At 43.3% G+C, this 25250-nt stretch overlaps 1 protein-coding gene and 1 non-coding gene across 2 annotated transcripts; both read right to left on the bottom strand.

Moving 5' to 3' along the window:
- Window positions 1–11603: 11603 nt before the first annotated feature.
- LOC148120019 (stress-70 protein, mitochondrial-like) lies at window positions 11604–25021 on the bottom strand. Its single transcript, XM_087896271.1, has 18 exons — window positions 24835–25021; window positions 24642–24727; window positions 23925–23980; window positions 23610–23697; window positions 22313–22494; window positions 20873–20997; window positions 19990–20063; window positions 19797–19903; window positions 18148–18310; window positions 17454–17546; window positions 16846–17055; window positions 15761–15988; window positions 14422–14526; window positions 13622–13739; window positions 12806–12900; window positions 12311–12403; window positions 11992–12132; window positions 11604–11814 (listed from the first exon to the last, which is right to left on the bottom strand). The coding sequence occupies exons 1-18, from the start codon at window positions 25019–25021 to the stop codon at window positions 11740–11742; spliced, it is 2226 nt and encodes a 741-aa protein (XP_087752397.1). The 3' UTR covers window positions 11604–11739.
- LOC148120020 (small nucleolar RNA SNORD63) lies at window positions 16554–16620 on the bottom strand. The gene has a single exon (XR_015734795.1). It is a non-coding gene; the product is annotated as a small nucleolar RNA SNORD63 (small nucleolar RNA).
- Window positions 25022–25250: the final 229 nt, after the last annotated feature.

Below are 25250 nucleotides of genomic sequence, written 5' to 3'. Positions count from 1 at the left end.
TTCCAAGATGAAAGGTTTTAACCTTGGAGAAACTGCTACACAGCAAAGATGAGTTTCCATCTGCCAAAGTTGCTCCTCCCAGAATTACAGGCAACAGAAGTTCCCTTATTAAAATCTATAAACTGCTTAAGAAACTGTCTTTGGAAAAAAAACAAACCAAGCATTCCTAGGTAGTGGTGGCACACCTTTAATCCCAGCACTCGGGAAGCAGAGGCAGGCAGATCTCTGTGAGTTCAAGTTCAGACTGATCTACAGAGTAAGTTATATGACAGCCAAGGCTACACAGAGAAACCCTGTCCCAGAAAAAGGAAGGAAGGAAGGATGGAAGGAAGGAAGGAAGGAAGGAAGGAAAGAAGGAAGAAAGGAAAGAACTGACTTTGGGCTAGTAGATTTAAGTATACACCAAATAGCTGAACATATGGAAGATGGCAGCTCAAATACTAAGGATTTGGATGGTACCTTTCCAGCCTCAGGATGTAGTGCAATGGGAAGTTCTCCCCTGTCTTCCCATAATATCAGCATAGAGGAGGAGAAATGAATAAGCTGCTCTTCTGTCTGGACCAGGGCATGTGATTTGTTCCACATGACTTGCTTTATTGAAAGAGCCTCAACCAGGACAGCCATGGTGGTGCACACCTTTAATACCAGCACTCGGGATGCAGAAGCACTTGCATCTCTGAGTTCAAGATCTACTGATGTGGGATTCCCCTCTTATGCTGTGAATATGTTTTATTGCCATTGTTTAATAAAGGAACCCTGTCTGGAAATAAACTCTGTCTCCTAGAAACAAACAAAAAGCCCTAAACTCAGAAGTAGGGCTAAACTGGGGGACTCAGCAAAGAGAGTCATAACCCAAGGACTAACAATTACAGATTGTCCTGGAATCCAGAGAGAAGGTGCTCCGGTGTCCAGGCTGGTCCTTGCTCAGTCTGAAAGTCTCTCTGTAGAGAGAATGGTGAGGGTGCTTGAGTTTTAGCAGCAGAGCAGGTGGAACATTGGGGATCCAAACTTGTCTGGCAAGTCTCTTGGCTACAGGCCTCCTTGGATCCAGAACGGCTTTGTAGAGAAGAAAGGTTATGGGAACAAGGAGGCTGCTGCTCTTGATGAAAAAGTCAGAAGGAAAGAAAATGAGACTAACGGGTTGACGAGAACTGTCTGAGTAAGGAAAAATGTTAGTGACTCTGCTCCATGCTTCAGAACCTGAGCTGTGTAAGAGACAACATGTACACACCAGCTGTCACCACAGGTAGAAGCACACATAGACACACAGGGTCCCCACAGGTAGGAGCACACATAGACACACAGGGTCCCCACAGGTAGGAGCACACATAGACACACAGGGTCACCACAGGTAGGAGCACACATAGACACACAGGGTCACCACAGGTAGGAGCACACATAGACATGTCAAGGTCCCCACAGGTAGGAGCACACATAGACACACAGGGTCACCACAGGTAGGAGCACACATAGACACACAGGGTCCCCACAGGTAGGAGCACACATAGACACACAGGGTCACCACAGGTAGGAGCACACATAGACATGTCAAGGTCCCCACAGGTAGGAGCACACATAGACACACAGGGTCACCACAGGTAGGAGCACACATAGACACACAGGGTCACCACAGGTAGGAGCACACATAGACATGTCAAGGTCACCACAGGTAGTAGCACATATAGACACACAGGGTCCCCACAGGTAGGAGCACACATAGACACACAGGGTCACCACAGGTAGGAGCACACATAGACACACAGGGTCCCCACAGGTAGGAGTACACATATCAGGGTCATCCAAAGGGTACTTTAGAAGGACTGACCTTGCAAATAATCCTGTTCTGATATTTCTGGATCAAGAAGTAGGACCTGGGTCTGCGAGGTCCTTAGCCAGTAAGAGGCCCTGCTCCTGTTTGAGGAGATCCATCCTGAGGGGTAAGTGTGTGCCTGCCCAGCTGGTCAAACGCCCTGGGAATGTAGTACAGGCCCCCTCCAAATCCCTAAACGTTTCTGACCATTCAGTGGGGCATCTCCCCGGCTACTGGCGTTCTCTATTTACCCCATTCCATCTTGCCCCCAAGAACTCCTTTCCATCTACAGGTCCTTAGATTCACCATCACAGCCTGCTTCAGGGCAGAGGGGATCTGAGAGACAACTCCAGTGCTGAGGGGACCTAAGAGAGGGCAGATCAAGAACCCCCCCCCCCAAGAACACCGTCACCACAGCAAAGATTGGACCAAGATGCCAAGACTCTCCTGGCTGCATCTGAAGGAAGAAATGGGCAGGCGCCAATGCAAGAATTCCTCCAACAGCCTGAAAAGCAACATGATAACATCAGAATCTAGCAATCATGGAACAGGAAGATTTGAACACCCTAATCCAGAAGAAGTAGAAAAAATCGACTTTAAATGTAACATTATGAAAATAATAGAGACCCTTAAACAGGAAGTGAAAAACTCCCTTAAAGAAATGGAAGAGATGATAAACAAAAAGTTAGAAGACATTAATAAATTCCTCAAAGACCCAAGAATATAAAAAAAAAACCCAATCAAACAGGTGAAGGAAACAATTCAAGACTAGAAGAACAAAATAGAGGTAATAAAGAAAACACAAAGTGAGAGATGGCTGGATATGAAAAATCTGGGTAAATGAACAGGAACTACAGAGACAAGTACAACCAACAGAATACAAGAGATAGAAGAAAGAATCTCAGATACTGAAGATACTATTGGGGAAATAAACTCACTGATCAAAGAAAACAGCAAATTCAACAAATTCTTAACACAAAACATCCAGGAAATCTGGGACACCATGAAAAGACCAAACCTAAGAATAATAGGGGTAGAAGAAGGAGAAGAATTACTACTCAAAGGCTCAGAAAATATATTCACCAAAATTATAGAAGAAAACTTCCCCAACCTAAAAAAGGATATTCCTATGAAGGTACAAGAAGTATACAGAACACCAAATAGACTGGAACAAAACAATCCACTTGCCATATAATGAAAATACAAAACATACAGAATAAAGAACAAATATTAAGAGCTGCAAAGGAAAAAGGTAAAGTAACATATAAAGGTAAATCTATCAGAATTACACCTGACTTCTCTATGGAAACCAAAAACCCAGAAGGTTCTGGATAGATGTGCTGCAGACACTAAGAGACTGTGGATGCAAGCCCAGACTACTATACCCAGCCAAGATTTCTTTCACCTTCAATGGAGAAAACAAGATATTCCAGGACAAAAACAGATTCAAACAATATGTAGCTACAAACTCAGCCTTACAGAAAGTACTAGAAGGAAAACCACAACCCAAGGAAGCCAACAACACCCATAATAACACAGACATCTGACAACCTTCCACCACCACAACTCAAAGAAGGGAAACACACAAACACTACCACCAAAAAATAAATAAATAACTGGAGTTAACAACCACTGGTCATTAATGTCACTTAATATCAATAGACTCAATTCACCTATAAAAAGGCACAGGTTAAGAGAATGGATACAAAAACAGGATCCAGCATTCTGCTGTTTACAAGAAACACACCTCAACCTCAAAGACAGACATTACCTCAGAGTAAAGGGTTGGGAAAAGGTTTTTCAATCAAATGGACCTAAAAAACAAGCGGGTGTGCCTATACTAATATCTAACAAAATTTATTTCAACCTAAAATCAATCAGAAGAGATGGAGAAGGACACTTTATACTCATAAAGGAACAATTCATCAAGACGAAGTCTCAATCCTGAATATCTATGCCCCTAATATAAAAGCACCCATATATGTAAAAGAAACATTACTCAAAGCACACGTCAAACCCCACATACTAATAGTAGATTACAACACACCTCTTTCACCAATGGACAGGTCAACCAGACAGAAACTTAACAGAGAAATAAGAGAACTAACAGATGTAATGAATCAAATGGACTTAACAGACATCTATAGAACATTCCACCCTAATAGGAAAGAATATACCTTCTTCTCAGCATCTCATGAAACCTTCTCGAAAATTGATCACATTCCTCAGTAACAAAGGAAACATCCACAGGTACAAAAAATTGCAGTAACCACCTGTGTCTTATCAGATCACCATGGAATAAAGTTAGAATTCAACAACAATACCACCCCCAGAAAACCTACAAACTCATGGAAACTGAACAGTCAGCTACTGAACCACCCCTGGGTCAAGGAAGAACTAAAGAAAGAAATTAAAGTCTTCCTTAAATTCAACGAAAATAAAGACACAACATACCCAAATCTATGAAAGCAGTCCTAAGAGGAAAGTTCATAGCACTAAGTGCCCACATAAAGAAAACAAAGAAAGCTCACATTAGAGACTTAACAGCACACCTGAAAGCTCTAGGAAAAAAGAAGCAGACTCACTCAGGAGGAGTAGAAGACTGGAAATAATCAAACTGAGGCCTGAAATCAACAAAATAGAAACACAGAAAACAATCCAAAGAATCAATGAAACAAAGAGCTGGTTCTTGGAGAAAATCAACAAGATTAACAAACCCCTATCCAAACTAATCAAATGTCAGAGATAGAACACGCAAATTAACAAGATCAGAAATGAAAAGGGGGTCATAACAACAGACACTGAGGAAATTCATAGAATGATTAGGTCTTACTACAAAAGACTGTACTCCACAAAATTGAAAAATGTAAAAGAAATGGACAGTTTTTAAAATAGATACCATATACCAAAATTAAATCAAGACCAGGTGAGCAATTTAAATAAACCTATAAGTCACGAGGAAATAGAAGCTGCCATCAAAAACCCCACAACCAAAAAAAGCCCAGGGCCAGATGGTTTTAATGCAGAATTCTCCCAGAGCTTCCAAGAAGAGTTAATACCTATACTCCTTGATGTGTTCCACATAATAGAAACAGAAGAGTCATTGACAAACTTTTTATGAAGCTGCAGTTACCCTGATACCAAAACCACACCAAGACTCAACCAAGAAAGAGAATTATAGACCAGTCTCACTCAAAGATCATTGCAAAAATTCTCATTAAAATACTGGAAAATCCCACTTCTAGCAGAGGGCCATCAGAGAGGTGAGTTTGCTTCTGGCCGGAGGCAGGGGCCTGGAGAGGAGGAGCTCGGACTTTCCCCAACCCCAAAGACTCCCAGGTCACCCTGCAGTGCTGGCTCCACCCTGCTAAGCTCTCCCGCCTGCCATCCCAGCTTCCACCCAGGTACAAATTCCTATATTTCTCCCTTCCCCCTGGGGCCATAAAATTTCCCCAGCTCAGCTGCCTTGCGCTCTGGGCCTGGGCTGCAGGCGCATCCCGGAAGGAGGGAGTGCCTGTGCTTCAATAGCCTGCCTGAGGAAAGGTGGGCATTCTATCAGTGAAGTCCCTGCCCAGCAAGGACTTCGGTACCAGAAGATCCAATAGAGAGCATTTGAAGGAAGAGATGGGCAGATGCCAAGGCAAGACCTCGTCCAACAATCTGAAAAACAACATGAAAGCACCAGATCCCAACGACCCTACAACAAAAGGACTTGAAAACCTTAATCCAGAAGAAGTGGAAAAAAGTGCCATTATGAAAGCAATAGAGTCCCTTAAACAGGATATGAATAACTCCCTTAAGGAACTGGTCAAGAAGTATAACAAAAAGTTTGAAGAAATGAGTATAGAAATGGATGAGAAATACAACAAAGAGTTTGAAGAAATAAGTAAATCCGTGAATGATACCCTGAGAAATCAAGAAAAAACAATTAAACAGGTCAAAGAAACAGTTCAAGAATTGAAAAATGAAATGGAAGCAATGAAGAAAACACAAACCGAGAACCGGCTGGATAGGGAAAACCTAGGTAAACGAACAGAGACTACAGAATCAAGCATAACCAATAGAATACAAGAGATAGAAAAAGAATCTCAGATTCTGAAGATACCATAGAGAAAATAAATGCTCTGACCAAAGAAAACAGCAAATCCAACAAATTCTCTTCACAAAACATTCAAGAAATCTGGGACACAATAAAAAAACCAAATCTAAGAATAATAGGGATTGAAGAAGGAGAAGAACTGCAGATCAAAGTCCCAGAAAATATATTCAACAAAATTATAGCAAAAAACTCTCCCAACCTAAAGAACGATATTCCTATGAAGGTTCAAGAAGCATACAGAACACTGAATAGACTGGATCAAAAAAAAAAAACATCCCCTCGCCACATAATAATCAAAATACAAAACATACAGATTAAAGAAAGAATCTTAAGAGCTGCAAAGGAAAAAGGTCAAGTAACTTATAAAGGTAAACCAATCAGAATTACACCGGACTTCTCTATGGAAACCATGAAAGCCAGAAGATCCTGGATAGAGGTACTGCAGAAACTAAGAGACCATGGATGCAAACCCAGACTTCTATACCCAGCCAAGCTATCATTCACTATCAATGGAGAAAACAAAATATTCCAGGATAAAAATAAATGCCACCACACTGCACAGGTGTAAGTCTGATCTGCATTTTCCTTCAGGTTGGGAACTGTGGAGGCCCACAAAGGCCATGCAATCCCCATCAAAATCCCAACAAAATTCTTCACAGACCTTGAGAGAACAATAATCAACTTTATATGGCAAAACAAAAAACCCAGGATAGCCAAAACAATCTTATACAATAAAGGAACTCCTGGAGGCATTACCATCCCTGACTTCAAACTCTATTACAGAGCTACAGTATTGAAAACAGCTTGGTACTGGCATAAGAACAGAGAAGTCGACCTATGGAATCGAATAGAAGACCCGGATATTAACCCACAAACCTATGAACACCTGATTTTCGACAAGGGAGCTGAAGGTATACAATGGAAGAAGGATAGTATCTTTAACAAATGGTGCTGGCATAACTGGATGTCAACCTGTAGAAGAATGAAAGTAGATCCATATCTATCACCATGCACAAAACTCAAGTCCAAATGGATTAAAGACCTCAACATTAATCTGACCACTTTGAACCAGATAGAAGAGAAAGTGGGAAGTAGTCTACAAGACATGGGCACAGGAGACCACTTCATAGGTAGAACACCAGTAGCACAGACAATAAGAGAATCAATGAATAAATGGAATCTCCAGAAACTGAGAAGCTTCTGTAAAGCAAAGGACACTTTCACTAAGACCAAAAGGCTACCTTCCGACTGAGAGAAGATCTTCACCAACTCCTCATCAGACAAAGGTCTGATCTCCAAAATATACAAAGAACTCAAGAAACTAGACACTAAAACTCTAATTAACCCAACTAAAAAATGGGGTACTGAACTGAACAGAGAATTCTCAACAGAAGAACTTCGAATGGCCAAAAGACACTTAAGGTCATGCTCAACCTCCTTAGAAATCAGGGAAATACAAATCAAAACAACTTTGAGATACCATCTTACACCTGTCAGAATAGCTAAACTCAAAACTACCAATGATAGCCGGTGCTGGAGAGGATGTGGAGTGAGGGGAACACTCATCCATTGTTGGTGGGAATGCAAACTTGTGCAGACACTGTGGAAACCAGTGTGGCGGTTTCTCAGGAAACTGGGAGTCAACCTCCCTCATGACCCAGCAATTCCACTCTTGGGAATATACCCAAGAGATGCCCTAACATACTACAAAAGCATTTGTTCAACTATGTTCATAGCAGCACTATTTGTAATAGCCAGAATCTGGAAAAAACCTAGGTGCCCCTCAATAGAAGAATGGTTAAAAAAGGTGTGGAACATATACACATTAGAGTTTTACTCAGCGGTAAAAAAAAAAAAAGACATCTTGAATTTTGCATGCAAATGGATGGAAACAGAAAACTCTTTACTGAGTGACGTAACCCAGACCCAAAAAGAGGAATATGGTATGTACTCACTCATAAGTGGATTCCAGTCATAGTTAAAGGTCTTTGAGCCTATAATTTATTATCCTAGAGAAGCTAAATAAGAAGGTGAACCTGAAGAAAATCATATAGTTATCCTCCTGGATATTGGAAGTAGTCAAGATTGCCAGGCAAACTTTGGTGCATGGGGGGTGGGGTGTGGAAGTAAGGGGAGATGGTTAGAGAGAAGGGAGAAGGGGAGGATGGGGGATAGCTTGGGGGAATGGGATGGGGAGGGGAGGGAGGAAGGATGAATATGGGAGCAGGGAAGTATATATCTCAACTAAGGGAGCCATTTTAGGGTTTGCAAGAGACTTGATTCTAGAGGGGTTCCCATGTCCAAGGAGTGGTCCCCAGATTGTTCCCTAGGCAGCAGAGGAGTGGGTGCCTGGACTGGCCTTGGCCCGTAACCATACTGATGAATATTTTGCATATCACCATAGAACCTTCATCTGGTCATGGATGGGGATAGAGTCAGAGACCCACATTGGAACACAGGACTTAACTCGCTAGGTCCAAATGAGAAGCAGAAGGAGGGAGACTGTGAGCAAGGAAGTCAGGATCAGAGGGAACCTTCATCCGACGATAGATGGAGATTGAGACAGAGACCCACATTGAAGCACTGGACTGAGCCCCCAAGGTCCAAATGAGGAGCAGAAGGAGGGAGAACATGAACATGGAAGCCAGGACCGCGAGGGGGGCAATCACCCACTGATACAAGGGGACTGATCTAATGAGAGCTCACCAAGGCCAGCTGGAATGGGACTGAAGGAGCATGTGATCAAACCGGATTCTCTGAATGTGGCTGACATGGGAGCTGTCTGAGAAGCCGTTGATAACGGCACTGGGACTGCTTTCGTCTGCAAGTCTGCAGGTACTGGCTTTTTGGGATCCTAGTCTGTTTGGATGCTCACCTTCCTAGACCTGGAGGGAGGTGGGGGAGGAACTTGAACTTCCCACAGGGCAGGAAACCCTGACTGCTCTTAGGACTAGAGAGGGAGGAGGAGAGGGAGTGGGGGGAGTGGGAGTGTATTGGGAGGAGGCGAGGAAGTGGAAATTAATAAATTACTAATAATAATGATAAAAAATTTTTTCGGAGATGGGGTTTCTCTGTAGACCAGGTTGGCCTCGAACTCAGAGAGCCGCTTGCCTCTATCTCTATTACTAGGATTAAAGGCATGCACCACTGCTGCGAAGGAAGTCATTTTTATAGTTTCATTTGTTTGAGAGAGGATCATTGAGGTAGGGCCTTAAAATCTGGGCAACACTCCTGCCTCAGCCTCCTGAATGATGGGCAGCTGATCTTTATATGTTGTGTATTAAAACAACTGGGCAGATATTATGAGTGTATGACAAGGAATCTAATTCTGAAATAAAGTGTGGAGGCTGAGTAAATTAGGGGCCTAACATAATTGAAGAGCTGCAAGACGGACATTGTGCTGCAGCCACAGGGGGAGAGGTGATCCAGTAACTTCTTAAGCCAAACATAGCATTTGGAAAGCGGGGAGGTTCATTTGTAGTAGCGGCAAGAGCAAGAGACAAAAGCCCCGAGCTCAGGACCCTCCTGGACCCTCACTAGGCTGTTATTCTGTATCGTTTGTACTAACCCCTGGGATGCATAAGGTGTGTCCTGTGTTCTGTGAGCCACTCTAGCAAGTTGTCAAACCCAGCAAGAAGGTCCCATTTGTCAGGTTCAGCCTGGAACTCTTACCAGGCATCCAAAGTAGACCTACAGGTGTTTAACTTGTGGGATCTAGTGCTAACTCCCGGTGGTGTCAGGATTGGACATACTGGTGGTACCCAGTACGGAAAAGAACAAAACCTCTGGCCACCGAGGTTGAATGTGAACAATTCATCATTAAGTATGTTAGTAAAATGCATGCCTATTGCCTTGGCCTTGAGGATGCTAGGAAACACTCCACCACCTGCTTTATGTCCCGCATCTGCAACCCTTGCTAGGGATAAATGTTTTTTGGAGTTTTTGGTTTTTCTCCTGCTCCAACCAGAGTCCCATACTAAATTCTGCTTGGAACTGTGATATTCCTCAGTGGAAGAATACTTGTCTAGCATGAGCAAAATTCTCAATTTGAGCTGCCTCACTTGCTGGGAAAAAAAGAAAACTGGCCGAGTGGTGCACACCTGTGGCTCTGGCTAGAGCATAGCCAGTCAGCTGCTCTGGTACCGAGGTGGTCAGTTGAGTTGAGTAGGGAGGGGAACATAAGACTCCCATCTTAAACAAAAGCAAGAGGAGGGTAGGATACTGATACATGCTCAAAGTTCCTACGCTTCAAAAAGTGAGGCAGGAGGATCTTCAGTTCAAGGGCTGCCCAAGCTGCAGAGTAAACCTGGATTGTGTGAGTCCCTGTCTTGAACAATTTCAAATGTCCAGTGTGAGCCAGGCGATGGTAACACACGCCTTCAATCCCAGCACTCAGGAGCAGAGACAGGTGGATCTCTATAAATTCGAGGCCTGTCTGTTCTACAGAGCGAGTTCCCAGCCAACCAGGACTACACTACAAACATCAGTGTCCAAGCAGTGGCTTTAAGTCCACTTTGCAAAGAGTTTTCCACCTACAACCACTACCATTGTTTCTAATCTCCAACTTCTGATTCAGAAACTTCAAGAGCTTCAGATTTAGTTTACTTGAGGACTGATGTCATCCTGTGCTCTGATCAAAGGAATTGCTTTTATTGTTTAAGATAGAAAACTGGTCTCATTGTGGTCTGTGCTGTCTCCAAACTTGGAGAATCCCCCAGCCTCAGCCTCCTAAGTGCTGGGATTCCAGCTGTGAGCAAGATACTGGACAGAGTTTTAATATGAATTATTAAAATGTTATTTCAGTGCTGATATTCCTGACCTTGATAATTGTGGGAATCGTGTAAAGCGGACGCTGAAAATACTTAGGGTTAAGCGTCAGGTGTGGACTGCGCAAGGTAACGTTCATCAAATCTGTATGAAGTGTTCCACTGTGCTATTATGTGCCCTGTTTCATGACAGCTTAAGAGACTTGAAGATTTTAAAGTTGTAAATAGCATAATAGAAGAGAGGAAACAACAGATTCCTTATCTGCCCAGGAAGTAGTTGAGTGTTGTGGCAGGAATAGATCTCCCACTTGTCAAGCCATGGAGGTCCTAAAGGGGGATGAGGGTTTTATCCTCAGGAGCAGTCCGATGCTCATATAAAGTTGCTTGAGGCTGCAGGCTCAATCGTTTGCCCACGGCTGCTCTCTTCAGGATGATGCAGAAGGAAATCTGATAGATGTCTCAGCCCTCAACCCTTGGGCTCTCCTAGCCACCCAACAACCACTACAGCAGCACCAACCAAACAGACTGACAGGATTGCTGCTTATTCTGGCCATTCAAATTGTGTTGCTCAGGAAACATCACCCATGCTTGTGGTTTTAATTCCTCTTTCTATTCCTTTCCTGGTGTAGCTCTGGTGGTCAACTGCTTGTTCGTGTACACGAGGCTGGCTCCATCCCCAGCGCCCCATAGACCACCAGGTATGGGGGTGAACACTTGTGAGACCGAGAATGGAAGATCAGAAATTCAAGGTCACCATTCACTGCACAGCTGTAGACTTGGGCTGTCAATAGAGCTTGCTCAAGGCAGAGTTCTGAGTTTGATCCTTAGCAACGGGGACACTAACAAAACACCTTTACTGCTGGCAACTGTGCTTCCCCCCTAGGTTCGATCACCAGTGACAACAAAATCAGGCAGGTGTGGGGATGGATACATGCTTATAATCACTACATTTATTTATTAAGGAAGTGATATGGGTTACTGCTAAAACAGTAACGTCTGCTCAGGACAACTGCAGGACAACAGCTTCATGTTGTCCTTCTGGCCTCTCTCAATGCCTTGCGCTGTTACTGTTTCTCCTCCTGGTCTTCCCTCTGTTCCCCAGTACCAGAACTTCCAGAACCTTCCCGTTCAGATGCCATCTGTTGGGAAAATATTTGGATCACTGAGATTTCACATTAGGTCTAACCTCATCCCTCATACATAACTCATATTGTATTCAACATTTCTTCTACCCGCCCATCGCTATTTCCTATGCCTCTCCCTGTAACATTCTGTTCCCAGGAATCTCGACCAAACACCCGTCCCAACCCTTGTACCTTTTTATATGCCACATCAAAGAGCTTCAGTGATGCCTGCTGCAGTGAAGATGCTGCCTGTCTAATGTTTTCTGCCGTTTCACTGTCCTTTTGAGCAAGCAGTTCTCTTGTTTTGGAAATCTCTTCCTTTAGCTTGTTGCACTGTAAAAGACAACAAAAAATTTTCGAGAATCTTCTGTCTCATTACATGTAGTGCACTATTCAAATTCTCATTTTTGCCTTCCCACCTCTGCCCTTTATTCATGTTTTCAAAAACCCAAATAAAAATGACCTTCAGTGAATCAGCGAATATTCTGTTTGATTGTTTCTAATAACTTACTTCCTCAGCAGGTAACTGGTCCTTGAATTCTTCCATCGTGGTTTCTGTGTCATGAATAATTCTTTCAGCCATGACAACTGCTTCCACATGTTCCTTTAAGTAATCATGAGTTTAACATAACTGACGTTCCAGTCAACACAAGTTTCATTAAGGTCTATATCCCGTGAGACAGTAAGTTACTTGCCACACCATTAACAGTAAAACTACGATCAGACGTACTTGGGGTGACCCTGAGAAAGAGTTGAGTTGGTTTTTGTGACCTGGGAATTTTGATAGTGAGAGACTAAGTACACTCCAAACCCAGAATGTGCCCTTAGTCCCAGGTACCAGGGGAGACTGAGAAATTGGAGGATTGTGGAAATCATCCTGACTACAGGGTGTAATTTCACATTAAACAAAGTATAAATTAATGAAAGGGAACAATAAAGACGAGAAACTTAAGAGCAGTGAACTGCCCAGCCTGTCAGCTTTAACACGTTCAGCAGAAGTAATCACCTTCTTTCTCCGGTCTTGCTCAGCATACTTCTCTGCATTTTTAATCATATTTTCAATGTCATCTTTGCTTAATCCACCAGAAGACTGGATCACCACTGGAGTTAATTAAAAAAATTCTTTAGTTCTCTTCCTTCACTGTATGAACAAATAACATTACACTACATGGTGCGCACCTTTAATCCCAACTCTCAAGAAGCAGGCAACTCTGAGCTTAAGGCCAGCACGGCTACAAAATGAGACCCAGCCTCCACAATAAAGAAACAAGTAGATAAATGCTGCCTCTATAGTAACTAATCTGAATGATTCCAATTTTGAACATTAGTTATTGTCTCACGAGTAAACTGTATAAAAAGACCAAGTGACCTGCCTCCCTAGTGAAACTTCAGCAATCCACAAGGTCAGGCTTGCCTGTTTGCTCACTCCTAATGTTAACTTAGGAAAATGCAGGCATCTAGCTGGGTGGTAGTAGTGCACACCTTTAGTCCCAGCACTCAAGAGGCAGAAGCAGACGAACCTTGAGTTTGGGGCCAGCCTGGCCTACAGAGCTAGTTCCAGGATGCTCAGAAAACCAAAAGAGAAAGAAACCAAATCCATGCAAGTGAAACACCCCTCTCTCTGATTACTGGAAAGAGGGGCAGTGTGGTAGCAACCACCCCAGGGGAGAAAAGGCCTAGAAACAGGATGTAGTTCCTCATAACGGCCACCTTACTTTTCCTTTGCTGGTAAGCAAACCCACGGCATCACATATGCTGGAAGGCACTCTACTGCTGGACGAAGTTCTCAGCATCATATCATTCATACAGTCTGAATACTTACTCTGTTGTTCACGTCCTGTTCCTTCATCTTTGGCAGAAACGTGTACAATACCATTGGCATCAATGTCAAATGTAACTTCAATTTTAGGGACTCCACGAGGGGCCGGGGGAATTCCAACCTAAAGTAAATACTCAGAGTCAGCTCCTCTCAGATGTGCTCACATTTCCAAACAGGCCATCCACCACTTGCTCCCGAAATCAAGTAGTATCTTCACTAAAATACAGAAACTTGAGATTTTAGTGCTTTATGGAGCAAATACAAAACCATAATAGCTGTGTGGGGCCCAGAGTTTTTTCAGTAAATCAGGACTTCTTCGCTGTAGCAATGCTGACCCAAAACAGTGGCCATCAAGTGGTTTTGAAACAATCGATCATGACTCAACTGGTTTCTGAAACTGAACATGTCCCTGGCTTTTCAATAAAGATCTGAAAACATAAGAAGTACTGGATTTTTGAGTTTCATAGTTCACCTATGAAAACTGTTTTTCAAAAGTAGCACAGTATGGGCTGGGCTGACGGTTCAGCAGTTAAGAGCCCTTGCGATTCTTCCCGAGGACCCAGGTTCAATTCCCAGCATCCACATTGCAGAAAACTGTAGTAAATCCAATTCCAGGGAAACCAATACCCTCTTCTGGCCTTAGTGCCCTTAGTACATAGAGATACACCCATACAATAATAAAATCTCTATAAAGTATTAATAAAGTAACCGTACACCTGTTTGCAAGCAGTTTGGAGAGGTTAGATACTGTAACTATGTAAGCTATGACTTAAAGGCATGATATTCAGATTTGAAATACTTACCAAGGTGAACTGTCCTAGAAGTTTGTTGTCTGCAGCCATCTCTCGCTCTCCCTGATACACTTTAATCTCTACTTGAGTTTGTCCATCAGCAGCGGTAGAAAATACCTAGTGAGGAAGGAAAACTTCCCTACTTGGTAATCTCATTAAACTACACCCATTATACAGAAAAAGGCTAACTAGACATATTCACATTCTATTACTGGATGATTCCTAACATATATTACTCTCAGAACAAAGGTATATCTCTAAAGTTTGTAAGTTTAAGGCATTAAAGCAAGGATTTGAAACAAGTTTGTCAGTGCAGGGACGTAAGACCAGAGGCAGGCGATGTACCATGTGCTCAGTCCCGAGATGTCATCACACTCTTTTGTTGACAAATACATCACTGCACAAATACCAAAGAGAGATTCTAAAGAAACGCAAGACTGGGGGATGGAGACATCTCTCAGGGGTTAAGAGCTTTGCCTGCTCTTCCAAAGGTCCCGAGTCCAATTCCCAGCAACCACATGTGCTCACAACCATCTGTAATGAGCTTTGGTGCCCTCTTCTGGCCTGCAAAGATACATGCAGGCAGAACACTGCCTGCATCATAAATCTTTAGAAAAACGCAAGACTGATTTGAGTTTGGAAACACAGCCATTTGAGAAAATGTCACACTACACGATCCAGGCAGTTCTCTACTGTCAGTTTCCATGCCTCAACTTCCCAAGTGTTGGGATGATCCAACCAGGCACAAGAAGTAATTCTTCAGCCGGGCGGTAGTAGCACATGCCTTTAATCCCAGCACTAGGGAGGCAGAGGCAGGTGGATCTTAGTGAGTTCGAGGACTGTCTGATCTATAAAAACTAGTTCCAGGAGAGGGTCCAAAGCTACAGATAAACCCTGTCTCGAAACCCCCCCCCCAAAAAAAAGTAATTCTTCATCTAGGACCATGCCAGGACACGCCCATATCAGTGCTTGGTAGTGTATGACCCAGTCCCCATCATTCACGCTGAAATCAACCCTAGTCCCATGTGCTAACCACCACACTTTTTATTTTGTTTCCGACAACAGAATGACAACAGCCCTTTTAGGAGACTGCATTATCCTTCCCTTATTCACCACTCCTAGCTGATTATCTAAGAACTTTTCTAGGAACTGCAAGAAAACAAAAATCACACACACACACACACACACACACACACACACACACACACACACACAAATCAAAAAACCACGGTAATCTCACCATCCAGTCAGCTGGTGTGGATTTAGAAACAAAGTGTTTTAAGAAGTTCATCAAGTGGCTGCAATTACACACTCATAGGACTTAAAACCTGTTAGGAAGGATAACTCTTACCTGGCTCCTTCTGGCTGGAATTGTGGTGTTCCTCTTAATAAGTGTGGAAAAGACACCTCCCAGAGTCTCAATACCCAGAGAGAGGGGAGTGACGTCCAGGAGCAGCACATCTGTGACATCACCAGCCAGCACACCTCCCTGAATGGCAGCTCCCATGGCTACAGCCTCATCAGGATTTACAGCTCTACTTGGGAGTCTGCCAAAAATCTCTTGCACAGTCTGCTGAACCTATGTATGGAGGACAAAGAACCTGTTAGCCAACACCCAGGGCCACTGCTGAACTGAGACAGAGCATGAAGATGCCAAGCAGATCCCAAGTCAGATGGACTCAGCTCCAAGAATGCCGACTTTCTGTTCACATTGGACAACTCACTTTGTCCGCTTAATTTAGAAGCGTTTGCTTCAATTATCTGTCTTCCAGATGGCAATCATCACTGGAAACAGCACAAGACAAGGGATTATAAAATACTGCCTACATTGACATAATCAAAGGCCAATTTGAAGGAAGCACTAATACCAATTCCATGGGGTTGTTTTTGACCCCATGTGTTAAGAGCTAATAATGAAAGTGCACAGCATCTTGGGATAATTTGTTAATATCAATGTGTCCTCTGGAACCCGAGTTCTATGTCTAGCTTTACTCTAGACCGATTTTCCAATATCCCAGTGTTAAAACAGAGCAGCAAAACCACGCACAAACAACACAAGCCACCAAAAGCAGTAATTCCACCATTCACTTGAACCCAAGGTAAACCTATCCAGCCTCCAAGGAACAAGTGCACCTTCAACAGTCTGTGCTCAGTATTTCTACACATCCGATATCAGAATGATGTGCTGATTAATAAAATGCATCACTGCAAAGATCTTTGTTAAAGAAATGCAAAAAGCCCCAAGCACTATGCAGGGAAAATGTTTCCCAAAAAACATCTCCTGGGGAAATGACTACCATGAATGCTTGACAACATAATCTTTACGAGAATGGGTTTAATATTCTTCCTGATACCCTTCTTTGCATCTCTTAATTAAAATGCATTATGTATTGATTCCCCCTCCCCCCTTATAAAGACTATAACACGAGTCCATACCTTGGGCATTCTCGTCATGCCACCAACCAGAACCACTTCTCTTATGTCACTCTTGCTGACTTTGGCATCTTGCATTGCCTTCTGGCATGGAGCAATAGTTTTCTTGATTAAATCGGTGACTATGTGTTCGAACTGAGTGCGAGTTACCGTCATATTCAAATTCTTAGGTCCAGAAGCATCCGTTGTAAGAAATGGCAAGTTGATGACAGTCTACACAGAAAATATTTCACTACAAGTTAATCTTTATGACTCCAATTAAGGTTAAGACTGTACCCTAGGATAGGACCTAGGGAGCACAGAAAAAAATCAGCCTTACTAAATTCCTAAGAGGCAGTGGAAATACACTAAAATCTCTTTTAATGGGGTATACACATCTTATCAATGAAGACTGGAGCAGACAAGCTGAAGCAATTATCATGTGATCTTTAAGAAACATACTGTGAGCTGGGCAGTAGTGGTGCAGGTAAATTAGGTAAATTAGGTAATTAGGTAAATTAGGTAAATTAGTAGTGGTGCAGGTAAATTAGGTAAATTAGAATATATGATTCAAATAAGGTTAGGTTAAAAATATCCATCTTTAAAACAACTCGGATTTCTTCATGTCTCACCCGTAGAGAGATGGAGAGTTCACGCTTAGCATTCTCAGCAGCTTCCCGAACCCTCTGAAGGGCCACGTTGTCTTTGGTCAAATCAATCCCTGTCTACAAAATAGGATTCATAAGACAATTAATAGAGAAACTGCAGTGGCAATGTAGATTGTCTGCTTATAAAAGTCATCCCTTTATAAAAAAAATATAAATTGTGAGATTTATGGGCTAGGGGACAAAACCGGGTGGAAGTGGTACCCGTATTGTTTTTAAACCCAGCACTCATGAAGCAGAGATGAGGGGACCTCTGTGAATTCTAGGCAAGCCTGGTGTATAGACCGAGTTCCAGAACAGCCAAGACTTAAAGCACCGCCCCCTTCAAAACAAAAACTAAAAACTTATCACCTGAAAAATGACCTACTATCAAAGTTATCTCATCAAGGATCAGTAAACTGAACTCCTACCAACTCTTCCAAGCTCCAGGTCTGCAGAGATTCTACAATTCCTTCTCCCATACTGTAACCAATATATTTAAGTCTTTGGTTCCCAATCTAAGGTGCTATGTGTAACTAAATGGTTGAGTTTACCCATGACCCTGAATGTAATTAGTTACCTTAGTGTAAAAGAAATTATTCAGAAAGCAGAAGAGCAATCTGAACAAAAATTCTGAACCTCCTACACAAAAGCCTACACATTAACCACAATGGTAACTCACCTCCCTCATGAACTCCTTGACAATGTGCTGTAACAAAGCCCGGTCAAAGTCTTCACCACCTAAGGAAGCATCCCCATTGGTGGATATCACCTCGAACACTCCATCCGTAATACACAGGATAGAGACATCAAAGGTTCCACCACCTAAATCGTACACAGCAATGCTAGAAAGGAAAACAAAAGAACATTTAGAGCCTAGAGACACAAAACCTATTACAAAGGAATGAATTCAGCAACCAAAGATTGACTTAGTTATTTTCCTGATATTCAGTAATTTTGAAATCTAGTAATTGACATGCCTCTTAACATATGGCATTGGTAACATACAGAGAGGCCAGTAAAATTTGTATCACTCAAACCATGGTTCCCAAAGTATTTAACATGCATAGTAATACAAATAAAAATTGTCCAAGGTACCAAGGAAAACAGTAAAAAAAAATTGTCTTGAAGCTAAAAGCACAGACAATATGTACAAATTTGAAGAGAATAAAAGAGGCATATTCTAAGCAAAATCTTTTAAACCCTATGCGATGGAAATATAGAATAAATCTTTAAGAATGATTTATTTATCGATGTGGATCTGAGTTAGGAGCTAGTTGTATGTCCCTGGAAAGACAGGGCTACACAGCAAAAATTCTGTCTTGAAAAACAAAAAAATTTACTACATGAGGACTGGCAAGATAGCTTTTTATCCGATAAAGATCCTTGGCTCCAAGCCTGATGCAACCTCAGGAACCTATGTGGAGAGAGAATGAACTCTACGTTGCCCTTCCACATGCACACTGTTATGAACATGCCCCGCCACACACATAGTCAATGATAAGGAAGGTATGGGTATAGTGATATGGTGCAGCGGCCCCTGTCCTTCCGCAGGCTACTTTATGCCCGAAATAATTACACCGAAAACTGTATTCATTTAAGCACTGCCTGGTCCATTAGTTCTAGCCTCTTACTGGCTAACTCTCACATCTGATTAACCCATTTCTATTCATCTGTGTAGCACCACGAGGTGGTGGCTTACCGGGAAGATTCTAACCTACATCCATCTTGGGACAGAGCTTCATGGCTGAATCTCCAGGACTCTGCTTCTTTCTCCCACTATTCTGTTCTGTCTTCCCCGCCTACCTACGTTCTGACCTATCAGGCCAAGCCGTTTTCTTTACTAATTAACCAATGAAAGCAACAGATAGATAGAAGAAGACACTCCTACATCAGTATGGGTTAGAGCGAGTTCAGCAGCTTTTAAAGCAGAGAGGACCAGTTTGATTTCCAGTACTTACATCAGGTAGCTCACAGCCACCAGTAATTTAATCTCTAGGGGAATCTGAGATCTCTGAAGGTGTCTGCAATATTGTGTATATACCCATACACAAACACATTTACAATTGAAAATGAGTAAGTTTTAATTAAACAAATGAAAGGGCCTTTGAGGTGAGGGCACTTGCTGTCAAGCCTGACATCCTGATCCAAGACCCGTGTTGGAGAAAGACAAAAGCCAGCTCACACACTTTATCTTCTGACCTCCACACACACGCCATGGCACAAATGGTACCTTCAACACAAGTACCAACACAATTAAAAAATGTAATTAAAAAAATCACGTTAAAAGCCTATAATTCAGGTAGGAGTATCTACGCTTTATCCACTTACACTTTATCTTCGGATTTGTCCACACCATACGCCAGGGCAGCAGCTGTGGGTTCACTAATCACTCGAAGTACATTCAACCCAGCTATTTGGCCAGCATCCTTAGTGGCCTAGGAAAAGAAGAAACAGGTGTTATCTTTCCATCCTTTAACTCTGGCACCTCCCCCAGGCAAATAGGAGATATAATTGACCTTACCTGTCGCTGGGAGTCATTGAAATAAGCAGGGACTGTGATCACAGCCTTCTTTACTGTGTGACTCAAGTTAGTTTCTGGAAAAAAGAATAAAAACTTCAATTGTGGCATTATGTCAGAAAAAAAAGCATCAAAATTACTAACAAAGCCTAATATCCCTCCTCAATTCCTCTTGTGGAGCAATAGAGAACACTCACCTCCTCCTTTGTAGCTTAACCTGCAGACAGGCCACATAGAAAAACACTGAACACTGTTTTGTACGCCAGCAATCTAGCACCAGGGAAGCAGCAGGAAGATGAGTTTAAGGCTGTCCTGACTTACACAGCTCATGCCTTTTGTTATCTTGGCACCCAAAGCTGAGGCAGGAAGATCACCCTAAGTTTAACACCAGCCTTGGCTACAAAATTAGCCTGAAGATAACGTAAACTCCAGTATGAAATTTATTCTCAGAAACGAACCACCTTGACCACTGTTAGTTCTTCGGAGGCTGTAACAGTAGCAGAAGCTCAAGGCAGCCCTCCTCCCCCCAGTTACCAAGTTATTTGGAGATGTAGGAAGTACTTCTGTGTAGCTCAGCAGACAAGGTGGTATTGGCTAGAAATCCAAAGTCACCTGTATGTAGCATTTCAGTTAAGACTTATCATCAATTGTTGATAAGTGTAGCTTTCTGGATTTTAACAAATACTACACTGCCCATCCTGAAAAAGCAACAGCAGGTATCATTAGGGAAATTAAACTCAACCTGCAGATGAAGTGTGAAGAGTCCCACAGTTTTGCCGTTCCTACATTTCCTGTGCAAAGAGCATAATCTACAGGGCATCAATCTATAAACGCAGAGGAACCACCAATACTTCCAATTTCCCCAGAATGAACTAAATCTTCTCACCCGCAGTCTCTTTCATCTTCATCAACACAAATGCTCCTATCTGACTGGGGGAATAGAGTTTTCCATGAGCTTCAAGCCAGGCATCACCATTAGAGGCACGGACAATCTTAAAGGGAACATTTTTGCTGAAAAAATAAAGAAGAATTATATCATTATAAGTGAGCCGGGTGGTGTGGCGCACACCTTTAATCCCAGCACTAGGGAGGCAGAGGCAGGTGGATCTCTCTGTTCAACACCAACCTACAAGAGCTAGTTCCAGGATGGGTCCAAAGCTACAGAGAAACCTGATCTCGAAAAATGAGAGAGAGAGGAAGAGAGAGAGAGACTGACCGAGACCAGTGGTTAAGAGCACTGGCTGCTCTTCCAGAGGACCCAGGTTCATTCCCAGCACCCACAGGGCAGCACAAAGCTAACTCCAGTTCAACTCTGAGTTCAAGGCCAGCCTGGTCTACAGAACTAGTTCCAGAACAGGTAGGCCTGTTACACAGAGAAAACCTGTGGCCAAAACCAAAAGAACCCAAAGATCTGGTTGGGCAGGGATGGCACATGCCTTTAATCCTAGCACACAAGTGCTAGAGGCAGGCAGACATGTCTGAAGGCAACCTTGTCTACAGAGTGAGTTGTAGGACAGTCAAGCTACACAGACTTGAAAATCCAAAAAACAAACCAAAGAGCTGGACAAGGAGGTGGCTTAACAAATAAGGGCTTAGGCTGGGTGGTCGTGGTGCAGGCCTTTAATCCCAGCACTCGGGAGGCAGAGGCCAGGTGTACCCCTGGGAGTTCAAGGCCAGCCTGGTCCACAGAGCTAGGTCCAGGACAGCTATGACTGTTACACAGGGAAACCCTGTCTCGAAAAACCAAAACCAAATAAGGGCTCATACTGTCAAGGCTAATGCCCAGGACTTACACAGGAGAACAAAATCCAGCAAAATTGTACTCTGACCTGTCTTGTGAGAGGATGAATACACCCACAAACAAAAAAATGTTAATAAACAAAAGCTTAGCCAAGCAGAGGTGGCACACACCTTTAATCCCAGCACTCAGGAGGCGGGGCAGGCAAATCTGAATTCAAGGCCAGCCTGGTCTACAGGTGATTTCCAGGATAACAAGGGCTACAAGAGGTAACCCTGTCTCGAACAAAGAATAAATATAATGGGAAAGGACTGCACACACACATGTATGTAACTTAAGGACATAGAATAGCCTTACATGACTGATGAGGAACACTTCGTTTAGGAATATCTCAAAAACCTTAAAGTATCTTAACATATTACCCATCATGTGCATCAAAACAAACACCTAGTCTGTGAAAGCACAAATGGGCTTTTAAAAACGGTTTACTCTTGGTGGAGATGGGATTATCTCCTAGGAACAATAATGTAAATGTGACTCAATCGTAGGACCTCGAACAAGGCCCTCTAGGTTGCTTTTCCTACTCACGCGTCTTTCTGTACTTCGGGGTCATCATAGCGACGTCCAATCAGGCGCTTAGTAGCATAGAAGGTGTTTTGGGGGTTTATGACAGCCTGTCGCTTTGCTGGCATGCCAACAAGTCGTTCTCCATCTGCTGTAAAGGCAACAAAAGAAGGCGTAGTTCTGGCACCTTCAGCATTCTCCAGGACCTAAAATTACCAAAGGTAATGATTAAGATACTAGTCACCACTGACATCTTTGCATCCATGACTGAAGATACAATCACAGCTCAATTCATAAACAAATGTAAAAGGATAACACTAAGTTGGCATGTTTACTGCTGGGAATGCTACACAGTTATCATTTCAAATGTATGGAGAAGTCTATGGCCATACCACCTTGAATATGGCTATTATGCAAAATTCTTGTGGAAGCTACAAGCTTCAGAAAATGGGGGGTTAGGACAAGCAGCATAAACGAGAACTAAGGAAGGGCTTCACTTCTCTTAGTGTCCAGTAAGCCAGACTCCTGTAAATAGCCCGAGTTGTTTCAGGTGAGGGCATGGGAAAAGAAAACATGAAGGGTCAAGAATAAACAGACAACTCTACAATTACAGGTGCTCTCAAGTCTTGACAACTCAAAGGAAAAGATCTGCACATTCTGAGGAGGCTCTAACAACCTCTACATAGCAGACACCTTGAACCCTGCTGAACTCCCAGCTGAGAAAGCCATTCCAAGTCCTCTAACGGCATTACCGCCCATACCACTAGAGAACACATTTAGATCCTATCCTAGAGAGTTGTATTCATTCAATTATCAATATCCAAAAGTTAATTCCCAAGTGCAAATAAATAAATAAAATAAAAGCAGTTTTAAAATGCAAATTAGGCCAGAAGGTAGGGCACATGCCTTTAATCCTAGCACTCCAGAAAACAGAGGCAGGTCGATCTCTGAGTTCCAGGCAACCCTGCTCTACAGAGCAAGTTTCAGGACAGGCTCTGAAGCTAGAGAAATCCCATCTCTAAAAACCAAAAAAAAGTCTGAAGTAATAGCTAATGTGTGTAATGTTAGCACTAAATAGATAATCCACATTTGATAGCCCAGGATATAGTGTCTTTAAAGAAAAATAGCACCAAACTCGGTTCAACTTCGTTGTTCATTTTGAGAAAGAGGTTCTATTTATAGCCCAGGCTGGCCTCAAACTCAAGAGATTCCCCTGCCTGAAGGTGTGTAACACCATGCATGCGCGGCTCGGTTCAGCATGCCTAGACACCTAAGGTCAGGCAGGAAACCTAAGTGACCCCAGGCTTCCCACCCTGCTCACCTTCGCTTGTCTGCCCTCGATGATCGCCACACAGGAGTTGGTAGTACCCAGATCAATACCCAGAACTGGACCTTTAGTTGCCTCTGATCTGTAAGATATGTCAAACACCGTGGCGATCTTAACAGTAGTCTCCAACATAATAACTGTGCTTTATGTCAGTGTTTACAGTGGCACATTTCATACACTACAAATATAAAGTTAGTTACAGAGGGAAAATTATTTTTAAATGTATAGATCACAGCCCAGGTGTGCAATTAATGTTCAATTTAATTAAATTAATTAAAGAAACACTTTGGGAGAAAATGTTATACTTACGTATAATCCCTTCTTGAAACAGTAAAAGCCTCATGACAAAGTCCATTCCAGCCATCCTGGGCAGCGGGGGGGGGGGGGGGGGGGGGGGGGGGGGGGCGGAGAGAATGCATCATCCGTCAACTACACAAGTACACTTGGACTTTTTCCAATTATTACTCTGAGAAACACATGCAACCTTTAGGATTAAGTAGTAGGATTTTGGACTAAAGCACAATGAAAAGTCCTTCGTATGTAAGATACATCAAGGAGAAATATCTACATTATATCTACCACACATCTACAGGTTTTCCAGACTGTCAAAAAGTAGCAAATTGTCTTAAACCATAAAAAAAAACCTGCTTTCAGAAAGGAAAAAAAAAAAACAAAAAAAGAGCTGGAACTGTCCTTCAGCTCTTAATGAAAGAGAGCCAAGCTCATAGTTCTGCCTTCCGATAGACTACATCCGCTGCCTGGGACCAAAAACATCCAATGCACCCCGTGTCGGGTGGGGAGGACCGCTACCTCGTGAATTAGTGGGTCCGACTCCAGAACGCCAGGGAGTGTGATTCAGCAGAGCTCGAGGCTAAAGCCCTGGCCAAGGCCAGCTGACCTGACCACCGAAGGTCTGTTACCTTTCTTCGCTCCGGATTTCTTCTAGATTCTGACCCTGAAGAGCAAGACCTACCTCACTCAAGTCAGAGCCTGGAGCCCCTTCCAGAAGGCATGGCATTTCCTCACCTGGTGATGGGCGGCTGCCAGACTCCGGGAGACTGTGGCGCCCACCAGACGCGAGGCCAAGGCTCTGCTGGCTCTTATCATGGTGGCTGGATTGAGGGAAAGCAAAACCAAAGGACAAACAACACACAGATCTGGACAAATGCCAAACAGGTCCAGAGCTGCACGACGCGGCGATGGCCATGCTTCTAAATACCTCCAACCACGTGGGGTGGGGCGGGGGCGGGGACTGACGGCCTCAGCACGAAGGCCCGCTCTTCCACTGAGGAACCGAGCCTTGCCTGAGCAGAGATTGCACGGCTGCAGCTCCCAGAACCGCAGCCCGCCGCGAGCACAGCTGGCAGAAAGGTTGTTGAAAAGTCCTGTCCTCTGAACACGGCCATTGCGGCTGCAGGAGCAGACAGAAGGGAGACTGGGAAGAGGAGCACACAGGCAGTGCTTCAGACAGCCCTGGCCCTTGTAAGGGCTGAAAAAACTCAAGGACACACGTGCTGAATTACAGATCTATTGCATTAGCCTTGATTACAGTCTCCTTGCACCAGGTGTCTTGAAGGATGACCCTCCATGATGGACTCGAAGTTTCTCCTCAGGCCTCTTGGGGCGGACACCATC

Source organism: Myodes glareolus, chromosome 13, assembly GCF_982192425.1.
Source record: "Myodes glareolus chromosome 13, mMyoGla1.1, whole genome shotgun sequence".
Lineage (NCBI taxonomy): Eukaryota > Metazoa > Chordata > Mammalia > Rodentia > Cricetidae > Myodes > Myodes glareolus.
Note: the sequence above shows the minus strand (reverse complement) of the source record. Positions and strands in the feature narration are given on the sequence as shown.

Excerpts from the sequence above, each read along its gene's own strand:
- LOC148120019 (XM_087896271.1), bottom strand. The coding sequence starts at position 25,021 with ATGGCCGTGTTCAGAGGACAGGACTTTTCAACAACCTTTCTGCCAGCT. Across the intron at positions 14,527-15,760 it reads TTCCAGCCAGAAGGAGCCAG|GTATTTTCTACCGCTGCTGA; the intron begins GTAAGAGTTATC and ends CTTCCTCACTAG. Across the intron at positions 12,901-13,621 it reads AACAGGACGTGAACAACAGA|TGGTGATCCAGTCTTCTGGT; the intron begins GTAAGTATTCAG and ends AATTAACTCCAG.